This window comes from Monodelphis domestica, chromosome 7 (assembly GCF_027887165.1).
Source record: "Monodelphis domestica isolate mMonDom1 chromosome 7, mMonDom1.pri, whole genome shotgun sequence".
NCBI classification, from domain to species: domain Eukaryota; kingdom Metazoa; phylum Chordata; class Mammalia; order Didelphimorphia; family Didelphidae; genus Monodelphis; species Monodelphis domestica.
In genome coordinates, this window is record NC_077233.1 from 213,288,598 (window position 1) to 213,309,622 (window position 21,025).

The 21,025-nt window shown below is 35.2% G+C and overlaps 1 protein-coding gene across 1 annotated transcript in view; it reads left to right on the forward strand.

Annotated features, from left to right (window-relative positions):
* Positions 1 to 4,015, forward strand: part of LOC100010820 (cytochrome P450 3A24-like) — a 40,170-nt gene extending 36,155 nt beyond the window's left edge. Inside the window, exons 12-13 of the mRNA XM_056806466.1 lie at positions 1,690 to 1,852; positions 2,761 to 4,015. Of these exons, the coding sequence (XP_056662444.1) occupies positions 1,690 to 1,852; positions 2,761 to 2,856 (259 nt within the window). The 3' untranslated portion in view covers positions 2,857 to 4,015. The remainder of the gene's footprint in view (positions 1 to 1,689; positions 1,853 to 2,760) is intronic.
* Positions 4,016 to 21,025: the final 17,010 nt, after the last annotated feature.

Below are 21,025 nucleotides of genomic sequence, written 5' to 3' on the forward strand. Positions count from 1 at the left end.
AGTGTGGCTCTTTCAATAGCTTTGATACAGCACCTTTAGGCATTATTTTCCATATTTTATGACTTAAGGAACTAAACCATATATATAGAATAAGTGATTTGGACTTAGCTATATAATTAAGAAGTGTCAGAAGTGGGTTTTGAACCCTGATCATTGTTAGAGGTTCTTTCAGCTCTAAATCCTATAATCTTTGCCTCTTTTATTTATCTAGTCTATAGGATGTGATGAATGTAACCATGTGTATTTTCATGAATTACTTCTTTGTAGATGTTTTTAAACCTTAATGGTGACTAAATGTTTTAGGGAGTATCAAACAGAGGATATATTTTTTCACTCAGTCAGGAGGACCTGAATTCAAAACTCACTTCTGATACCTCTTAGTTATTTGACTAAATGCACACACTATCCTACTCTCCACAAAGATTCTTTGAAACATTTTCATCCCTTCTCAAACCTCCCATTGCTTCCCATCTCCCAATTCCCTCAATTGAGTACTTTCCCTTATATATTTAGTGAAAAAGTTAGGCCATTCACAGTGAGCTCTTTCTTCTCTCCTTGTCCTCATCTCCCACCTCTCAAATGAGTTCTGCCACTAGCCTCTCCTTTATGCTTATGTAGAATAATCAAATAACCTTCCTTTTACCAAAGGAAAGCCCCCCCCCCCATTTGTTCAAATGATCCCATTACTTCCCATCTCTTCCAGTAGATTGTGCCTTCTATCCTCATTCTTTCACTTATTTCCAATCATTCTCTATTTACTGAATCATTTCTTACTTCCTATAAATATGCCCATGTTTCTTTTATTCTGAATAAACTACTTGATTCTTCCTTCTCTGTTAATGTCCTTTATCTCTTCTGTTTTATGTAGCTAAAACCCCCAGAAGGTTAACAATACAATGGAAAGTTAAAAAAATTATTTCTAACTTCTCCTTCCATTATCAACGTCATTTTCATTATCAATATCTTCTGATTATAAAATTATTGATAATATTTTAAAATTTGTTTATTTGTGTCTGACTCTTTGTGAGCCCATTTGAAGTTTTCTTAACTAGGATACGGGAGTGGTTTGCCCTTTCATTCTCCAGATCATCATACAATGAGGAAACTACTCACTTCTCTTGCTTCCTTTAGTTCCAACTGAAATCCTACCCTGTAAAGGAAGTCTTCTGCAATTCTTTTTTTTAAACCTTCACCTTCAGTCTTTGAGTCAATACTGTGTATTGGCTCCAAGGCAGAAGAGTGGTAAGGGCTAGGCAATGGGGATCAAGTGACTTGCCCAGGGTCACACAGCTGGGAAGTGTCTGAGGTCAAATTTGAACCTAGGACCTTCCATCTCTAGGGCTGGTTCTCAATCCAGTTAGCTACCCAGCTGCCCCCTCTGCAATTCCTTTTAGGTGTGTGCCTTTCTCCTAATAATTGTTTCCTATTTATCTCATACATAGCTTGCATTATAGATATTCTCTATGTATTTCTTCTTCCCTTATATTGTAAGATCCATGTCCTTGAGGATGAGGAATGTTTATCACCCATTTTAAAAATATCACTACACTTAGTATAATGCCTGGAGCATAGAAAACACTAAACTCATGTTTATTGGTTGGTTGATTGATTCATATATTTGTTTCATTGTTCTTCTGACAAGTCTTACATCTTTTTTTATACTATGCTTCTCCTTTCATTAAAAAAAAGGTTCAGTAAGGAAAACAAGGAGAGCATCAACCCCTATGTGTACCTGCCCTTTGGTGCTGGACCTCGAAACTGCATTGGGATGAGATTTGCACTTATGAGTATGAAAGTTGCTGTTAGCCGACTCCTGCAGGAATTCTCCTTCAGACCTTGTAAAGAGACACAGGTGAGGAGTCACATCCTTTGTTTTAATGCTTAAAAAATTTTTTTTCATCTTAATAAAATGTCTTATGCCACATGAATAAATTTAATTTAACAGCATTTGCTTATTATTATATGCCTATTTATTGTAAGCAAGGTATTCAGTCAATCTATAATTTTTTTAAACCCTTCCCTTCCATCTTAGAATCAATACTATGTATTGGTTTCTAGGCCAAAGAGTGGTAAGGGGATAGGCAGTGGGGGTTAAGTGACTTGCCCAGGGCCACACAGCTGTGAAGTTTCTGAGGCCAGATTTGAACCTAAGACCTCCCAGCTGTAGGCCTGACTCTCAATCCACTGAGCCACCCAGCTGCCTTTGAATCTATAATTATTAATATAAAACATACAGAGGGCCAAGATCTGAACAATGAAGTTACTGGCTTCAGAATTAATTTGATTTAACTGTAATAACAATAACAGCAATAATGACAAAATACTATTGATTGCAAACAATATAGTTTTGAAGACCAAAATATAGCAGATCCTCTTAATTTCTCTTATTTATAAGGAAAAAAATGTAATGTTAAATGTCTGGGAGTTAATAATATCTCTTAATTTCACCAAAATTCTTGATTCTATCCTAGAGCAGAATAGTATTAATAGAACATGACTACATAATTTGTATATATATATATATATTTAGAGAGAGATTATCCATTTTGTGACTGTCTCTGAAATCAATTGTATGTCAACTTTCTATTCCAATCATATCAATCTATCATTGCTATTTATGACATTCTAGCTGGTTTATCTCCATTTTTATAATCTTCTTTCATATACTCTGATATCATAAGCCTTTATAACCACTTCTGTTTCTCTCGTTTGACATTGACAATTTGTCAAACTCTAAATAAATGTTCTTAATTATTGCAGATTCCCCTGAAGTTGAGCAATCAGCCACTCCTTACACCTACTGTACCTATCGTTCTGCAAGCTGAATTAAGGAATAAGAAAGGAAATCAACACTAGAAATCTTCCATCTCACTTTGCTTATCTACAATCATCTCTTGAATTCCTCTACTATATTCCAAGAACAGAATATCCCTGGACTTCAAAAGCAACTTAATTTATCATATGAACAAAACAAAGAAATTGAAATGAGGTTTTTTTTTTAAACTTCAGGGATGGATTGCAGATGGCCTTTTGGAGATCTCCATATCTGAGAACAATTGTAAAATACTTAGTGGTGTCATGTCACCTATGTTGATTTAACTGATCATGTTCCAAAAGAACTAAATCCCAACATACTAGTACCACTTGATATTACTAGATTGTACTGATTAATAGAGAACACCATGCATTGAGAAGCTGTTGAAACAGCTTGTGACTCCTATATTCACACTGAATGTTATAATAGTGTGTGGTGGCATATTTCTTATTTTTAATATTCTGCATTAAAGACTTTTGCTGCTACAAATCATTAAAGACATGCCTGTAAACTCCTTTGTTGATATCTAGTATACCTTAGAATTATATTAATATCATTTAGTTGCATGGTCAATGTGTTGGGTTTTTTATCTTAATTATTTTTGTTAGTCAACTGATCAGAATATTGATACAGAAATCTGGGTTAACTACAGATATCTTGGTTAAGTGTACTAAATAGTTCAGTTATTTCTTTTTTCTTTTTCTATTCCTTTCATAAACATTTGAATATTAATCCTGACAAAAGCTTTGGGCTGTCAAGGATTAGGTTCAGTCTCAGGGGCTCTTCACAAGGGACACTCTTTTGGTCATGTCCCACTGAAGCTTTTACCCCAAAATTTCAGTGTTTGTCTCCTTTATTTTTCTCTGTACAAATGGTAAAAAGGATCCTGACTCTTTGACCACTCAGATATTTATGCAAACAGTTTGTCAACAACAACAAAAAAAGGCTTTCTGTGACAAAAACTGTAAAGTAAAAGCACTTGTTCCAAAGCTTGTAAATAGTGAAAGGTACTCTCCTTAAGAACTTGTCTGGTCTCCATTTTACCCAAGGTTGCTCTTAGGTTAGATACTGTCAAAACAGAGAAATATTTGAGGTCACTAGAATGTTTTCTCAAACAGGGAAATGGAAGGTAAATGAGTTATTGGATAATTAATGTAACAATAGCTAAATAAAAATTTTAAATGAATTATTTTAAAAATTCCTCATGACTTCTCATTCAAATTTACTTTAAAAAATATTTTTGCTAAGTCTGATGTTTGAATGTAGTCTTCATCAGGAATTCCTGGATTTCCTCTATTTCATTTTTCTTTCTGTAGGATTATATTCAGTTTTTATGGGTAGGTAATTCTTGATTGTAATCCTACCTCCTTTGGTTCCTAGAATATTTTATTTTAAACACTCCATTCCTGACTGTGGTTCCACAATATTTGAATTATTTCTGGCTGCTTGCATTATTTTTTCTTGGCCTGGGTGCTATGGAACTTGGCTATGATATTCCGGGTTTTCTTTTGGGGATCTTTTATTAGGAGGTGATTGGTAGGCTCTTTCAATTTTTACCTTGCTTCCTGGTTCTATTACATCTTGTAAATTTTCCCTTAAAAAAAAGATATTTAAGCCATATTTTCTGATCATGACTTTGTAGTAATGCATAATTCTTATATAATCTCTCCTTGATCTATTTACCATGACAGTTGATCTTCTGATGAAATATTTGACATTTTATTCTTTTTTCATTCTTTTTATTTCTTTCTTAACCTCTTATGGATTAATTAGCTTTCATTTGACTAGTTCTAATTTTTAAGGAATTATTTTCCAAAATGAAATTTCATATTTATTTTTCTACTAGGTCAAACCTGCTTTTTAAGGGGTTATTTTCTTTGCTTTCAAAATTATGTTAAAATTATTATTTGTCACATTTTTATGTTCTAAGTTGTCTCCCTTCTTTCTCATCCTTAATAGAGAATTCTCCCATTTGACAAATACACATTTCTCTGATGGTGGACATTCATATCTATTCTTCAAACAACATTATTGTTGCTATATACATCATTCTCTTAGTCCTGCTTGTTTTGCTCTTAATTATTTATTTAATGCAAGTCTTTCCATGTTTTTCTAAACTCAAACTGCTAATTATTTCTTACTGCACAGTAGTATTTCATTACAAATATATGCCACAATAATATATAGCCATTCCCCAATTGATGGACATTCTGACATTTTCCAGTTCATTGATACCACAAAGAGCTGATACAAATATTTCAGACAATATAATTTCTTTTCCTTTTCTCATGATCATATAAATCACCAGCATTTCCATATAATATCAATAAAGTCCTTCAAGAAGAAGCAGTAAGAGATAACCACCTAAAATTGGATTCTTAGATATATATCTTGCCAAAACAAACTCTGGAATACAGGAATATATTTAGAAAACACTTTGTATACAAACAGAGCATTTTTTCCTATGATTACTTGTGGCATTGATTTTCTTATTCAGAAATTGTGTTAATATAGTGTAACTAGAATTAGCTTCCCAAGACTCTTTTTCTCAGGATCCCATTTAATGTTTAGCTAAGTGCTAACATAGGGAGGATATATTTTGATGTAGGTCTTCCTTCTCTTGCTCTGCTCTCAGGAAGGTTTTGGAAGTTGAGTGAAAGCCAGGCAGGAGAATTTTACCCACCTGTTTTTACTCAGTCTTTTTTTACTTTTGTTCTTTTGTTCATTCTACCTCAAGTGATTACTAATACATTTTATAAAATATAATCCTTGGAGTTATTGGATATTAATTTAAATTTTACATTGTCCTTTGATAATTTATCAATTGGAAAATGATTCGTAGTTTTATAAAATTAACCATTATATCTATATATTCCATAATTTTATCTAAGGATCTGCAAATATATTCTGCTTGTAGAGCATCTGCTAAGCATTTTCTATCTAGAGTCAGAGGATGTCCCCTTTAAGTAGCTACAGTAAACTTTCTGTCTTTTACTTCAGTCTCAGACTACAGAAATTATTAGTGAGAAGAGTGGGTACATCCTTCGAGACCCCCCATTCCACAGAGTAATAACTGATCTAAGTTTCAGACGTTTTTGCCCTGCTCTTTTCAAAATTAGTTCTGGGGCCCTGCAAATTTTCATTGATTCTTTGTTGACATGATTTGGGGCAAGATGTGGTCCCTGCTTTCCTGCTCTGCACTCTTATTTTGGCCTTAGTAGGACATTTCCAGGTATTTCTCTTCAGAATTTCTAAGGAGAGGAGTCACAGATTTATTTTTCAATAGTTAGAATGGTTTTTGTTTTGTAATTTTCAAATGATTCAAATGTCTTATGCCACATGGACAAATTAAATTCAACATTTGCTTACTGTTACATGTCTATTTTTTGTGAATAAACTATTAAGAATCAACTTAACATTATTAAAATGGGAATATATCAAAGACAAAGAGAATAATAATAAATGTTATTAATTATTTTGATTTAACTACAATAATAATTCAAAATTCATTACATCAAAATGATTTTTAAAGAAAATTATATAGCAGATTTTTAAAATTCCATTTTATGAGAAACACACAAGATTATTGATCATAGAAGTTAATGAAATCTCTAAATGCCAGCAAAATTATTGATTCTATCTTTGAACAAAAGAGTTAACAGAACATGACTATTCTATGATAGTCCTTGAGGAATCTATCTTCTAAGACAAACACAGGATCTATATGAACACAAACTACAAAACACATTCCACATAACTAAAACTAGATTTGAGCAATTGTAAAAACATAAACTGCTCATGGATAGGATGAGATAATATAATAAAAATGACCATCCTACCCAAACTTATCTATCTATTTAGTGCCACACCCATTGAACTTCCAAAAAACTTTTTTACTGAACTAGAAAAAAACATAACAAAGTTCATTTGGAAGAACAAAAGATCAAGGATATCCAGGGAAATAATGAAAAAAATTACAATGGAAGGTGACTTTGGAGTCCCAGATCTCAAACTGTGTTATAAACTAGTTGTCATTAAAACATTAAAACAATTTGGTACTGGCTAAGAGACCGAAAGGAGGATTAGTGGAATATACTTGGAGTAAATTACCTCAGCAAGACAGTTCATGACAAGCCAAAAAACCCCAGATTTTGGGACAAAAATCCACTTTTTGACAAAAACTGCTGGGAAAATTAGAAGACAGTGTGGGAGAGATTAGGTTTGGATCAACACCTCACACCCTACACCATGATAAATTCAGAATGGGTGAATGACTTGAATATAAAGAAGGAAACTATAAGTAAATTATATGAACACAGAATACTATACATGTCAGACCTTTGGGAAGGGAAAGACTTCAAAACCATGCAAGACTTAGAAAAAGTCACAAAATATAAAATCAATGATTTTGATTACATCAAATTAAAAAGTTTTTGTACAAACAAAACCAATGTAACTAAGATCAGAAGGGAAGCAACAAATTGGGAAACAATCTTCATAACAAAAAACTCTGACAAAGGTTTAATTACTCAGATTTACAAAGAGCTAAATCAATTGTACAAAAAATCAAGCCATTCCCCAATAATAAATGGACAAGGGTCATGAATAGGCAATTTTCAATCAAAGAAATCAAAACCATTAATAAGCATATGAAAAAGTGTTTCAAATCTCTGATAATCAGAGAGATGCAAATCAAAACAACTCTTAGGTATCACCTCACACCTAGCAGACTGGCCAACATGACTGCAAAGGAAAGTAATGAATGCTGGAGAGGATGTGACAAAGTCGGACATTAATGCATTACTGGTTGGGTTGTGAATTGATCCAACCATTCTGGAGGGCAATCTGGAACTATGCCCACAGGGCGATAAAAGACTGTCTGCATTTGATCCAGCCATAGCACTGCTGGGTTTGTGTCCCAAAGAGATAATAAGGAAAAAGACTTGTACAAGAACTTGTACATAGCTGCGCTCTTTGTGGTGGCAAAAAATTGGAAAATGAGGGGATGCCCTTCAATTGGAGAATGGCTGAACAAATTGTGGTATATGTTGGTGATGGAATACTATTGTGCTCAAAGGAATAATAAAGTGGAGGAATTCCATGGGGACTGCAATAACCCCCAGGAAGTGATGCAGAGTGAGAGGAGCAGAACCAGGAGAACATTGTACACAGAGGCTGATACACTGTGGTACAATCGAACATAATGGATTTCTCCATTAGTGTAAATGCAATGTCCCTGAACAATTTGCAGGGATCTAGGAGAAAAAACACTATCCACAAGCAGAGGACAAACTGTGGGAGTAGAAACATTGAGGAAAGGCAACTGCTTGACTACAGGGGCCAAGGGGTTATGATTAGGGATGTGGACTCTGAATGAACATCCTAGTGCAAATACCAACAACATGGAAATGGGTTCGGATCAAGGACACATGTAATACCCAGTAGAATTGTGTGTCAGCTATGTGGGGGTGGGTGGGAGGGGAGGGAGGTAAAGAAAATGATTTTTGTATCCATTGAATAATGTTTGAATTTGACCAAATAAAAATAATGTTTATTTTTTAAAAAACCCTTACCTTCTATCTTAGAATCAATACTTGGTATTTGTTTTTTAAGACAGGAACAGTAAGGACTGTAATGGGGGTTAAGTGACTTGCCTATGGTCACACAGCTAGGAAGTGTCTGTGGTCATATTCAACCCAGGATCTCCCATCACTGGGCCTGGTTCTTAATCCACTGAGCTACCCAGCTGCCCCTTTAATTAAACTTTAACTTTCCTCTGACTTTGTCATCATTATTTCTGATAAAGATTCAATGTTTTGAAGATCATTTATTCAATATTCACTAAGTTTAGCTTTTATTTTTAACTTAACTGACCACCAAAAGAAACTGCACATTTTGTAGGCTTGACCAAACAAACTGGCTAGGTTAATTATTATTTTCTGTACTTGACTGAACATCAAATGATACGATAAATTTTGCTTTTCAACACTGAATCAATAAAGAACTTTGAGACTTCAGTGATGCAAGATTTGTGAGAGTTCATAAAACTTCCAAGTTAAATCTTCATTTAAATTAGCTCTCTTTTTAATAGATCTAGTGCATTTTCTACTACTGTGACTTGTTAGAACACTAAATTGCATCTATAAAGAAGAAAATTTAGTAGAGGTATATGTAAATCCTTATACTTGGTTTGTAAAAGAGGTATTATGTCCTGAGTGAGGGAGATGATAGCTTCACTGTCATATGACCTGGTGAGATCAATAATTTAATATTAGGTTTAGGTCTGGATGCCACCTTTGAGAGCATACTTAAAGTAGGACATTAAGGTTAATAGGGACCGTATTCCATGCCATCTGAGGATGAATTGAAGAACTAGAAATGTTTTGTTTGTGCAAGAGATAAAATAGAAGAGTGTGTTAACTGTGTTCAATTATTTGAAAAGTTGTCCTATGAAAGGAGGAATTAGATTTGATTTACATGGCATCATAGAACAGAACTAGGACCAACCATGGAAGTTACAGGGAAATAGATGTTGGATTAATGGAAGTGGAAAATTCCCTAGAATTAGCATCATCTAGTAATGGAATTGTGATTTCATAGGAAAGTGTGGGTTCTGCCATTGGGAATTTGTCTTTAAACCAAGGCTGGATGAGCACTTGCTTGGTATGCTGTAGACAAGGCATTTGTTCTTGTATATCACACAGCAAAATGACTTTAAAAATGCTTTTCAACTAAGAAATCACATGATTATGTGATTTAGAAAGAGGAGAAATTTTTTTTTTCCATTCAGTAGTTGGAATGTAGCAGTAGTTGAAGCTTCTCAATTTGCCTAGGGAGGATAGTTCTCACCCTTGTCAGTATCTGAGATTTGGTTGCATTGTGGAGTTTCTCTGGAGATTTCTCTTCTGGATAAGCTTCTGTGAGGAAGCCTAGAGAACATTTGGTGGATACATTGCCCTCATCTCAATATTTCAGTATCTTGCTTGCTATAGTCATGTCTTATTCTGCTTCATTTTCAAAAGGCAGTTTTTAATAATAGCTATTATTTATGTATCATTTAAAGTTATCAAATAACTTTATATACATTAATTGTTTTGTGTTTCACATAAAACCAAGAGAAAAAGGTGCTATAAATGTTGTTTTTCCTTTTTCTCAGATAAAAATGCTAAGACTGAAAGATGTTATCTGTAGGAGCTGGATGGAAGATTTAAACTTTTTGAATCCAGTCTCCTTATTTTATTGATGAGGATTATGAGACCCTGAGATATAAAACAAATTTTCCATGATCATAGAAGCCATAGGTGGCAAATTCTGAAGAATACAAGATGACTCTTTTTCATTGTTCTATAACTCATGATTTGACCATGCACATTCAGTATAATTGTAACAGGCTGGGTTTTTGTCTTTGTATTCCAAGGATATAGAATGCCTGGTACATAGCAGGTACTTAATAAATTGATGTTGATAATAATTTGTTTGATGAATTAGTGCTAGTAGTGTACTAGCAGGGGATCTGGAACCAAAGTTTGACAGGTAACTGAGAGGGAGGAAACAGATAAAGAGGAACATCACTTTCCTCCCAGTCAGAGCTGTCCTGAAGAAAAAGGAGTTGAAGCTAACCAGAGCTGAAGGATAAGAGAAAAATCCCCTTCAGCCTTTGGTATTATTTTCTTTTTTAGCTGATTATATCTAGGATCCCCTTAGTATATTGAAGAAGATGTCTGAGTTCTCAATAAGTTGAAATATCTATTTATTAGAGGAGGGGTTTAGTATAATAGGTTAGGAAAGAGAGAACAGGAAGTCCCTGAACTATTTTCCTCCTATAGTTTCTTCAGGGATTTGAAGCTCAAGTCTAGGGACTAATTCCCAGACGATCTTAGTGACTTTGTATATTCAAGATGATGTATTTCTTGGCACAGAGATATTGCTTTTGATGGAAATCATCTTATGGGTAGGCTATTGTCTTCCCCAAAGGGGAAAAAGTCTCTATCCAATAACTGTTAAGACAGATGGTTAGTCTGGGTCTCTTCTGTTAATGAGGGATTTGTAGCTAGATAAGCTCAGTGAGAATCCACAGTTCCTTCAGTATTCTGCAGTATTTCTCTTTTCCAGAGTAGTGCAACCTCCACAAGCAGATGAGACTCTGATGAAAGTTCAGTATGGGTAGAAAAACTGATGTAGATATATCCAACTGGATATATCATACTCACCCTCTTCACTCCGACCTCAAATTTCACAGCTTTTATTTTTGAATGGCTTAGGTCTATCCTTTAATTATGCCCCATATAACATATATATAATGTTGTGATTTGTATTATATTATATATTCATATTATAATGTACATAAGATATTATATTATATATTCAATATATAGTAAGCACATTAAAATTACACATAAATATACTATTATTTTCTATATCATAATAATATAATTATATATAACATATATGTATAAACAAATACAAGCAAATATTTTTCTCTTGGGTGTTTATCCCTTGCAGTTGGTTAGTTTACCAGAAAATGAGACAATGGGCCTTAAGAAGCAATATCAATGGCAATCCCAAAGTATCAAAAGTCCTTTCTGGGTAAGGACCAAAATGCTGACCAAGAGAGCAGTGACCACACTTCTTCACAGATTTCTCCTGCTTAGAAACACCAAAAACTTCCAAATCTCCAGATCAATCTCTGAAAACAGCAATGTGAAAGTCTGAAACTTCACACACACACACATACACACATCAGAACCCAACATTAACATAAAGTTCCAAGTTAAGATATAGGGTGGAAAAATGAGTAAACAATAACAAAAAGAAACTAAATACAAAAAAGTATTATGGTGACAGGGAAAATGAAGACACAAACTAAAAAAAAAGAATGAAAACAAAATAGCTATAAGTGAAGCCTCCAAGAACTGTGAATTGGCCACAGATCCAATAAAAATTTCTAGATGGGCTAAAATAATAGCTTTTGAAATCAAATTAGAATGATAAAGGAAAAATTAGGTAAAGAAATGATAAAGAAGTTAAGGAGATGGCTGGAACCTAGGAAAAGTTAGATATAATTGAACACTTGTATAAACTGAATGGACATAGAAAAGATAATATCTTTTTCTCAGTTGTACATGGCACATATCTCCAAACTGGCTGTGAATTTTTTTTAAGCATTTATTTTATTTGGTCATTTCCCAATGTTATTCATTAGAAACAAACATCACCTTTTTTTTCCTCCCCCCTTACCCCACCCCTCCCATTGGCGATGTGCAATTCCTCTGGGTATCACATGCTTCCTCAACCGGAGCCCATTTCCATGCTATTGGTTTCCATAGTAGTGTGTTCATTCAGAGTCTCTCCTCAGTCATATCCCCTCCACCCCTGTAGTCAAGCTGTTGTCCTTCCTCTGTATTTTTACTCCCAACATTTGTCTAGGGTTGGGGGTAGTGCATTTTTCTCCTTGGTCCCTGCAGTTTGTTCAGGAACTTTGCATTGAGACTAATGGAGAAGTCCATTATTTTCAATTGTACCACAGTGTATCAGTCTCTATGTACAATATTTTCCAGGCTCTGCTCCTTTCACTCTGCATCACTTCCTGGAGGTTTTTCCAGTCTCCATGGAATTCCTCCACTTTATTGTTCCTTTTACCACAACAGTATTCCATCACCAACATATACCATAGTTTGTTCAGCCATTCCCCAATATAAGGGTATCTCCTCATTTTCCAATTTTTTGCCACCACAAAGAGCACAGCTCTGAATACTGTTGTACAAGTCTTCTTACTTATTGTCTCTTTGGGGTACAAACCCAGTGGTGCTATGGCTGGATTAAAGGACAGACAGTCTTTTATCACCCTTTGGGCATAGTTCCAAATTGCCCTCCAGAATGGTTGGATTATTTCACAACTCCACCAGCAATGCAAAATTAATGTCCCCACTTTGCCACATCCCCTCCAGCATTCATTACTGTCCTTTGCTGTCATGTCAGCCAGTCTGCTATGTGTGAGGTGATACCTCAGAGTTGTTTTGATTTACATCTCTCTGATTATAAGAAATTTAGAATACCTTTTCATGTGCTTATTAATGGTATTGATTTCTTTGGCTGAAAACTGCCTATTCATGTCCCTTGCCCATTTATCAATTGGAGAATGGCTTGATTTTTTGTACAACTGGTTTAGCTTTTTATAAATTTGAGTAACTAGACCTTTGTCAGAGGTTTTTGTTATGAAGATTGTTTCCCAGTTTGTTGCTTCCCTTCTAATTTTGGTTACATTGGTTTTGTTTGTACAAAACCTTTTTATTTTGATGTAATCAAAATTATTTATTTTACATTTTGTAACTCTTTCTATGTCTTGCTTGGTTTTAAAGTTTTTCCTTCCCAAAGGTCTGACATGTATACTATTCAGTGTTCACCTAATTTACTTGTAGTTTCCTTCTTTATGGTCATTCACCCATTCTGAGTTTATCTTGGTGTAGGGTGTGAGGTGTTGATCCAGACCTAGTATCTCCCACACTGTCTTTAAGCTTTCCCAGCAGTTTTTGTCAAATAGTGAATTTTTGTCCCAAAAGCTGGAGTCCATGGGTTTGTCATAGACTGTCTTGCTAAGGTCATTTACCCCAAGTCTATTCCATTGATCCTCCTTTCTGTCTCTTAGCCAGTACCAAATTGTTTTGATGACCACTGCTTTATAGTACAGTTTCAGATCTGGGACGGCAAGGCCCCCTTCCTTCGTATTTTTTTCATCATTTCCCTTGATATCCTTGATCCTTTGTCCTTCCAAATGAACTGTGTTATGGTTTTTTCTAAATCAGTAAAGAAATTTTTTAGAAGTTCCATGGGTATGGCATTAAATAGACCAGTTTGGGTAGGATATTCATTTTTATTATATTGGCTCATCCTACCCATGAGCAGTTAATGTTTTTCTAATTGCTCAAGTCTAGTTTTAATTGTGTGGAGAGTGTTTTGTAGTTGTGTTCATATACTTCCTGTGTTTGTCTTGGCAGATAGATTCCCAAGTATTTTATTTTGTTTAAGGTGATTTTGAATGGGATTTCTTTTTCTAATTCTTGCTGCTGAGAAGTGTTAGAGATATATAGAAATGCTGATGACGTGTGGGTTATTTTGTATCCTGCAACTTTGCTAAAGTTGTTGATTATTTCAATTAGCTTTTCGGTTGATTCCCTAGGATTCTTTAAGTAGACCATCATGTCATCTGCAAAGAGTGATAACTTGGTCTCATCATTGCCTATTTTAATACTTTCAATTTCTTTTTTCTTCTCTAATTGCTACTGCTAGTGTTTCTAGTACAATGTTAAATAATAGAGGTAATAATGGGCATTCTTGTTTCACTCCTGACTTATTGGGAATGCATCTAGTTTATCCCCATTGCAGATGATGTTTACCAATGGTTTTATATATATATACTGTTTATTATTTTTAGGAAAGACCCTTCTATTCCTATACTTTCTAGTATTTTTAGTAGGAATGGGTGTTGTATTTTATCAAAGGCTTTTTCTGCATCTATTGAGATAATCATGTGATTTTTGTTGGTTTGCATATTGATATGGTAAATTATGTGGATGGTTTTCCTAATATTGAACCAGCCCTGCATTCCTGGTATGAATCCTATTTGATCATAGTGAATCCTGATCACTTGCTGGAGTCTTTTTGCTAGTATCCTATTTAGGATTTTGGAATCTATATTTATTAGGGAGATTGGTCTATAATTTTCTTTCTCATTTTTGACCTTCCTGGTTTTGGAATCAATACCATCTTTGTGTCATAAAAGAAATTTTGTAGAACTCCCTCTTTGCTTATTATGTCAAATAGTTTGTATGGTATTGGGATTAACTGTTCTTTGAATGTTTGATAGAATTCACTTGTGAATCCATCAGGCCCTGGGGATTTTTTCTTAGGGAGTTATTTGATGGCCTGTTTAATTTCTTTTTCTAATATGGGATTATTTAAGAATTCTTCTTCTTCTGTTAGTCTGGGTAATTTATATTTTTGTAAATATTCATCCATATTGCCTAAATTTGTATATTTATTGCCATATAATTGGGCAAAGTAGTTTTTAATGATTGCCTTTATTTCCTCTTCATTGGAGGTGAGTTCCCCCTTTTTATCTTTGATGCTTTTGTTTTTCTTCTTTCCTTTTTAAAATTAGATTGTCCAGTACTTTATCTATTTTTTTCTCAAAGTACCAGCTTCTAGTCTTATTTATTAGTTCAATAGTTCTATCACTTTTGATTTTATTAATTTCTCCCTTAGTTTTTAGAATCTCTGATTTGGTTTTCTTCTGGGGGTTTTTAATTTGTTCTCTTTCAAGTTTTTTTATTTGCTTTTCCAATTCAATGATCTCTTCCCTCCCAATTTTGTTAATATATGCACTCAGGGATATGAATTTTCCTCTGAGTACTGCTTTGGCTGCATCCCATAAGGTTTGAAAGGATGTCTCACCATTGTCATTTTCCTTGATGAAATTATTGTTTCTATGATTTGTTCTCTAACTAACCTATTTTGGAGTATCATATTATTTAGTTTCCAATTAATTTTTGATTTGGTTTTCCATGTACCCTTACTGATCATTATTTTTATTGCCTTGTGATCTGAAAAGGCTGCATTTATTATTTCTGCTTTTCTGCATTTGTATACCATGTTTCTGTGACCTAGTGTATGGTCAATTTTTGTGAATGTGCCATGTGGTGCTCAGAAGAAGGTATATTCCTTTTTGTCTCTATTTTTCTAAATATGTCTATTAACTCTAAATTTTCTAAGATTTCATTCACTTCTTTTACTTCATTCTTATTTATTTTTTGATTTGATTTATCTAAATTTGATAGTGGTTGGTCAGATCTCCCACTAATATGGTTTTACTGTCTATTTCCTCCTTCCATTTTCCTAGTTTCTCCATTAGAAATTTGGGAGGTATACCATTTGGTGCATACATGTTGATTAGTGATATTTCCTTATTGTCTATAGTCCCTTTTTAGAAAATATATTTACCTTCCCCATCCCTTTTAATCAGGTCTATTTTTGCTTTGGCTTTGTCAGATATCATGATTGCAACTCCTGCCTTCTTTCTATCAGTTGAGACCCCAAAGGTCTTACTCCATCCTCTAATTCTGACCTTTTGAGTATTTACCCACCTCATGTGTGTTTCTTGAAGACAACATATGGTAGGGTTTTGGATTTTAATCCATTCTGATATTCATCTATGTTTTATAGGTGAGTTCATCCCATTCATGTTCAAAGTTATGATTGTCACTTGTGGATTCCCTGACATTTTGATATCCTCCCCTAATTCTGACCTTTCTTCCTTTGCTATAACCTTTTAAGCCAGTGATTTACTTTAAATCAGTCCCCCTAGTCCCCTCCCTTATAATGTCCTTTTCTATCCCCTCCCTTTTTGTTCCCTTCCCCTCACCCCTCTCCTTCCCTCCCTTTTTGTACTCCATTCCCCCTACCCCTCCCCCATTGGTTTTCCCTTCTCCCTTACCCTGTTAGATAAGTTAGAATTCAAGATCCCAATGGATCTAGATGCTCTTCCCTCTCAGAGTTGATTTCACTGAGAGTAAGGTTTAAGTAAAAACTCTCTTCCTCTCCTTATAGGAGAATTCTTCCCCTCTCCTTCCCATGTGTATCATTTTTTTGTGAGAAAGATTATTTTATTTAGTTGTTTTTCTATTTCTTGGAGTATATCTTAGTACCATCAGCAATTCCCCCCCTCCCTTTTTCTTTCTTCCCTCTATTTCTCTATATCGTCTTGATGCCCCAAACTTTCCCTATGTGGGATTCTTCTTTCTACTCTAATGATGCAAAGAATTTTTGAGAGTTACATATTACATTGCATATTACATACATATGTGTATATGTTTATGTATATAAATATACATAATTTGATGTAAATGTAGTCCTTATAGAAGAGAGTTTGAATAAAAGAAAAAGATAACATTTTTCTCCTTTTCCTTTTCCTTCATATTTACCTTTTCAAGTTTTTCTTGCTCTTTGTGTTTGGATGTCAAACTTTCCACAGAGCTCTGGTCTTTTCTTTACATATACTTGGAAATCTTGTATTTTGTTGAATGCCCATACTTTCCCCTGGAAGTATATAGTCAGTTTTGATGGATAGCTGATTCTTGGTTGAAGACCCAGCTCTCTTGCTTTTCTAAATATCATCTAAATATGATCCATAAAATGTGTCCAAAGTCACCCCCTTCTTCTTGCTTTTCTTGGTGTTGGGAGGCTGACCCTCAGTACTGTTTGCCATATCTATGGTTTTTCCTCCCCTTTCTAGTCAGAAATCTGAGTGAGGAGGGTTGTCTCTCAGTGTATGGGTCTTATGATTAATTGAGGCTTTAGCCGCAGGCAAATTGTCCGTTCTCTGCAGCTGCTCTGTCTTCCTGGGGAAGGCCAGGGTCTTCACTCCCCTGCCTGCTGATGTTTCAGGTGTTACTTCTCTCAGTTCTCTCCAGCTGGTTCTCCGCTGCCTTACTTCCATGCTCTGAGCCTGGGACAGCACTGTCTGCAAGGTACCCCAGGGCCTTTTCCCGCCCCTGAGGTTCCTGTCCTTTTGGGAGGTCCTACACTCTAGGAGAGGGAAGGGTCCTGGCCTCCTTGGGTTCTGAGGAGTCCTGATGGGATTATGTTCAACTGGGTTTGTCTGGATGTACCCCTAGGCAAAAACCTCAGGTGAGACTGGAGCCAGATAGAAGGACCCAGTCATGGGGCTTCAGGATCCCCAGTCTCTCCCTGGCTTCCTCCTTGCTGCCCGCGCTGAATGCTCCTAGCCCGCCACCCCACTGCTCACAAGGTAGACCCTCCAAACCAGCACCTTTGCTCGCCCAGAGGTTCCCACTGCCTTTGGGGGCTCAGTGCTCTGAGTTGGGGGGGAGGGGTGTGAACATTAAAAATTTCCCAGACCCTACTTCATAAGGCTGGGTTAAGACCATTCCCCTTTTGGGTAGTGAAGGTACTTGATCAGGAATGTGAGAACTCTACTTCACCATACTTAAGCATGCCCTAGGGGAAGATAAAGTTGTAAACTCTTTGCTGAACAATGAAAAGTAATTAAACCCATAGTTATAGTAAGACAAAAAAGTTCTTAAGCCATGCCCATTTTTAGAACTAATACAAAGGGGTGCTAAGTACCTATAAAGGTCAGGTAACTTGTGAACTTACAAGGAGTAAAGAGGTGAAAACTTACTCAGAGATTCTAGTCTACTCAGGTGTGAATTACTCAAAAGATTAGTCTTCTTAGGTGTAAACTAAGAATTGTCTGTCCTTTTAAAAACGTCTGCTGTGATTGTTAGATGAAAAAACTTAGGGGAGGTGACATAGGAGAAAATGCCCTTTAAAAGGAGACGAAAAGCTCTCTCTGAAAACAGTCAGCTGGGAAAGGCTGCCTTGAAGGGTCTCTCTCAAGACTCTCTCGGGGACATTTCAGAGGGAGGTTTTGAGCTGGTGAAGGCAGCTGAGATGGAGCTGGCCTGGTGTCACTAGAATCCTTGCTTGGACAGATCTTGTGGTGCGTGATTAAGGACTGACTGATCTTTTCTCTTAGGGCTTAGGCCTGGGTTGGCCAGTACTGGCCAGGGCCGGCTTATCCCTTTCTCATTATTTCCTCTTTTTCTCTCTTTCTCTCTTTCTTTAATTCCTCATTGTATTATTAATTAAATTCTCTATAAAACCCAGTTAACTTGGGTATATTTCATAATTGGGAATATTTCCCTGGTGACCACCTTATATATTTGATTAAAAACAAGACACTGTAGTGAAAACATATTTCCTGCAGTCACAACTTACTCATCCACTGTTATATCTATCCCAATTTAAGTCTTCCACTATTTTATATCACTACAGTTTAAGGCACTCAAACTATTTTAAATCTTACAATTTATGACTCCCACTCTTTTAAATCTTACAGGGGTCCTGGGACCTTCCTTCTGCCTTCCCCTTAGACTCGAGTGTTTTTGGGTTCTGGATTTTGGAGGCCATACCTTTTGATTTGAGTCCAGAAGGAGGATTCCCCGCCTCTGTCCTGTTGTTAAGTTTGAATTTTGATCCCCTAGGAGCCTTCAGTTTGTGATCGGTAAGGAAGGGTTTTCAGAGGTCTGAACTTTTGCTGCTTCTAAGCTGCCATCTTGACTCTGCCTCCTGGGTTCTCTCATGAATTGTTAAAAGTACCTAGATTTGAAGGAGTTTAGGAAGAGAAATACAGAGGGAAACAGCACATATAAATAATCTGAATTTATTTACATAGAAGGGATGAATGGAGAGGAAAGGAGAAGGGAATTTGACTGCTTAACTCCTAGTTAACCCACTGTCAAATAAACTTAACGACCCACATAAAATCCTAAAGGCCAGTCCAACAGAAAACACAGAGGTCTCACATATAAAGTCTCTGACAGGTAGATGAAGGTTACCAGATGGAAAGTCCTAAGATGTCCCGAGAATTGTTGAAGTCTTCCAAATATCCCTTTGTCCACCAAAGGGTATGGGGAAACTCCTGTCCATGCTTACTTCAGATAGGCTGCTTCTAACTTGTCCAATAGAGTCCACGAGAGCTCAGATCTGCAACCTTCAGGTTTTTCTGTCAGCTCCAGACTTACAGTTGGGGTAAACTGTTTGGAACCTTCCCCTGCCAGCTCTGGGAAGATTCTGTGTTTCACAACCTGCCAATTAAACTATTGCAACCTGTAATTTCCTTCTCTGCAGTATTAAGGCATAAAACTGTCACAACCAAATGTAGAAAAGCAGAAATATTAAATGGATCCTTTTCAGATCTAATGCATTAAAATTCTATTTAACAAATGATCTTGGAGTCATATATTAAAGGTTAATTGGAACAAAGAACAAGTCAAAGAAATAATCAATAATTTCATTAAAAGGAATGATAAGAATGAGACAGCATTCCAAAATTTGTGGTATGAGGTCAAAGCAGTACTTAAGGGAAAATGAATATCTTTTTATTGGGCATGCAACTAAAAAATTAGAAAAAGAACAAATTAAAACTCTTTGGTTAAACACCACAAAATGGAAATCCTAAAAAATGAAAGGAGATATGAATAAAATTGAATATTTAAAATTGAATTAGTAACTAAAACTAGGTGCTTGGTTTATAAACTAGATCTAGTAAAAATGTTAAGGAAGATAGTCTAGCAATTCCACATTTCAAACTATATAAAATATCTATAATCACTAAAACAATCTTGTCCTACTAAGAAATAGAGTGATGGTTCAGTGGAATAGATAAGGTACATAATACACATTATGCTCCATGATTAGGTATTATACATACTTCTGATTTTGATTATATAAGATAGATATGTATAATACCTAACCATGGAGCATAATAGCTAGCAATGTAGCAAAAGAAAACAAACAAAATAATATAATTACAATAAAGGAAGCAAAAAACCATATATATATATATATATATACTTCAATTAGCATCCAGAATTCATTGGTTCTTTCTGGGAGGGAGGAAGAGAATTTGAAAGTAAAAATGATTGTTAAAAATTTTTTGCATGTTATTTGGAAACACTCAATGAAATTAATATTAGAAGTAACTAAAAACCAAAATGAGGCAGTGGTCACCACTAAATGACAGTGGAAATGTATAAAAAAATTTGTAGAAATTATTTGATTTGTACTATAGACCTCAATTAAACTTTAACTCCACTTTGGCTTTGTCACCACTATTCCTGATAAGAACAAGATATTTTTACATTTATTTAAAACTGATCAAGGTTAATTATTGTTTTGTGAACTTGACTAACCATCAAGGAATGCTGTAATTTCCACTCCCCCCTCCCTCACAGTACAATGCAGTTAAACCTTGAAACTTTAGAGATTAATATTTGTAAAGGATTTATAAAACTAAGAACTAGGCAATTTGGGTTAAGTGAATTACTCAGTTTCACAGAACTAGGAAATGTCAGAGGCCATATTTGAACCCAGGGCCTCCTAATTCTTGGTCTAGTGTACCATCCACTCTGCTACCTAGCTGCCTCTTGCTACCTTTATTTTTCTCTAAAGGTTTCTGTTAACTGCAACAACTGTTCTCTAATTACAATCCATAGGATATATGTGTTTTGCTCATGGTTCTTTGTTTACTCTCTGGTGCGTAGTTAGTTTTCCACAAAACAAGACAGTGGTCCGTGCTAATGGACAGTGATACATGCACAGAAGAGCTTCATAAAGTTTACTTTTCATTTC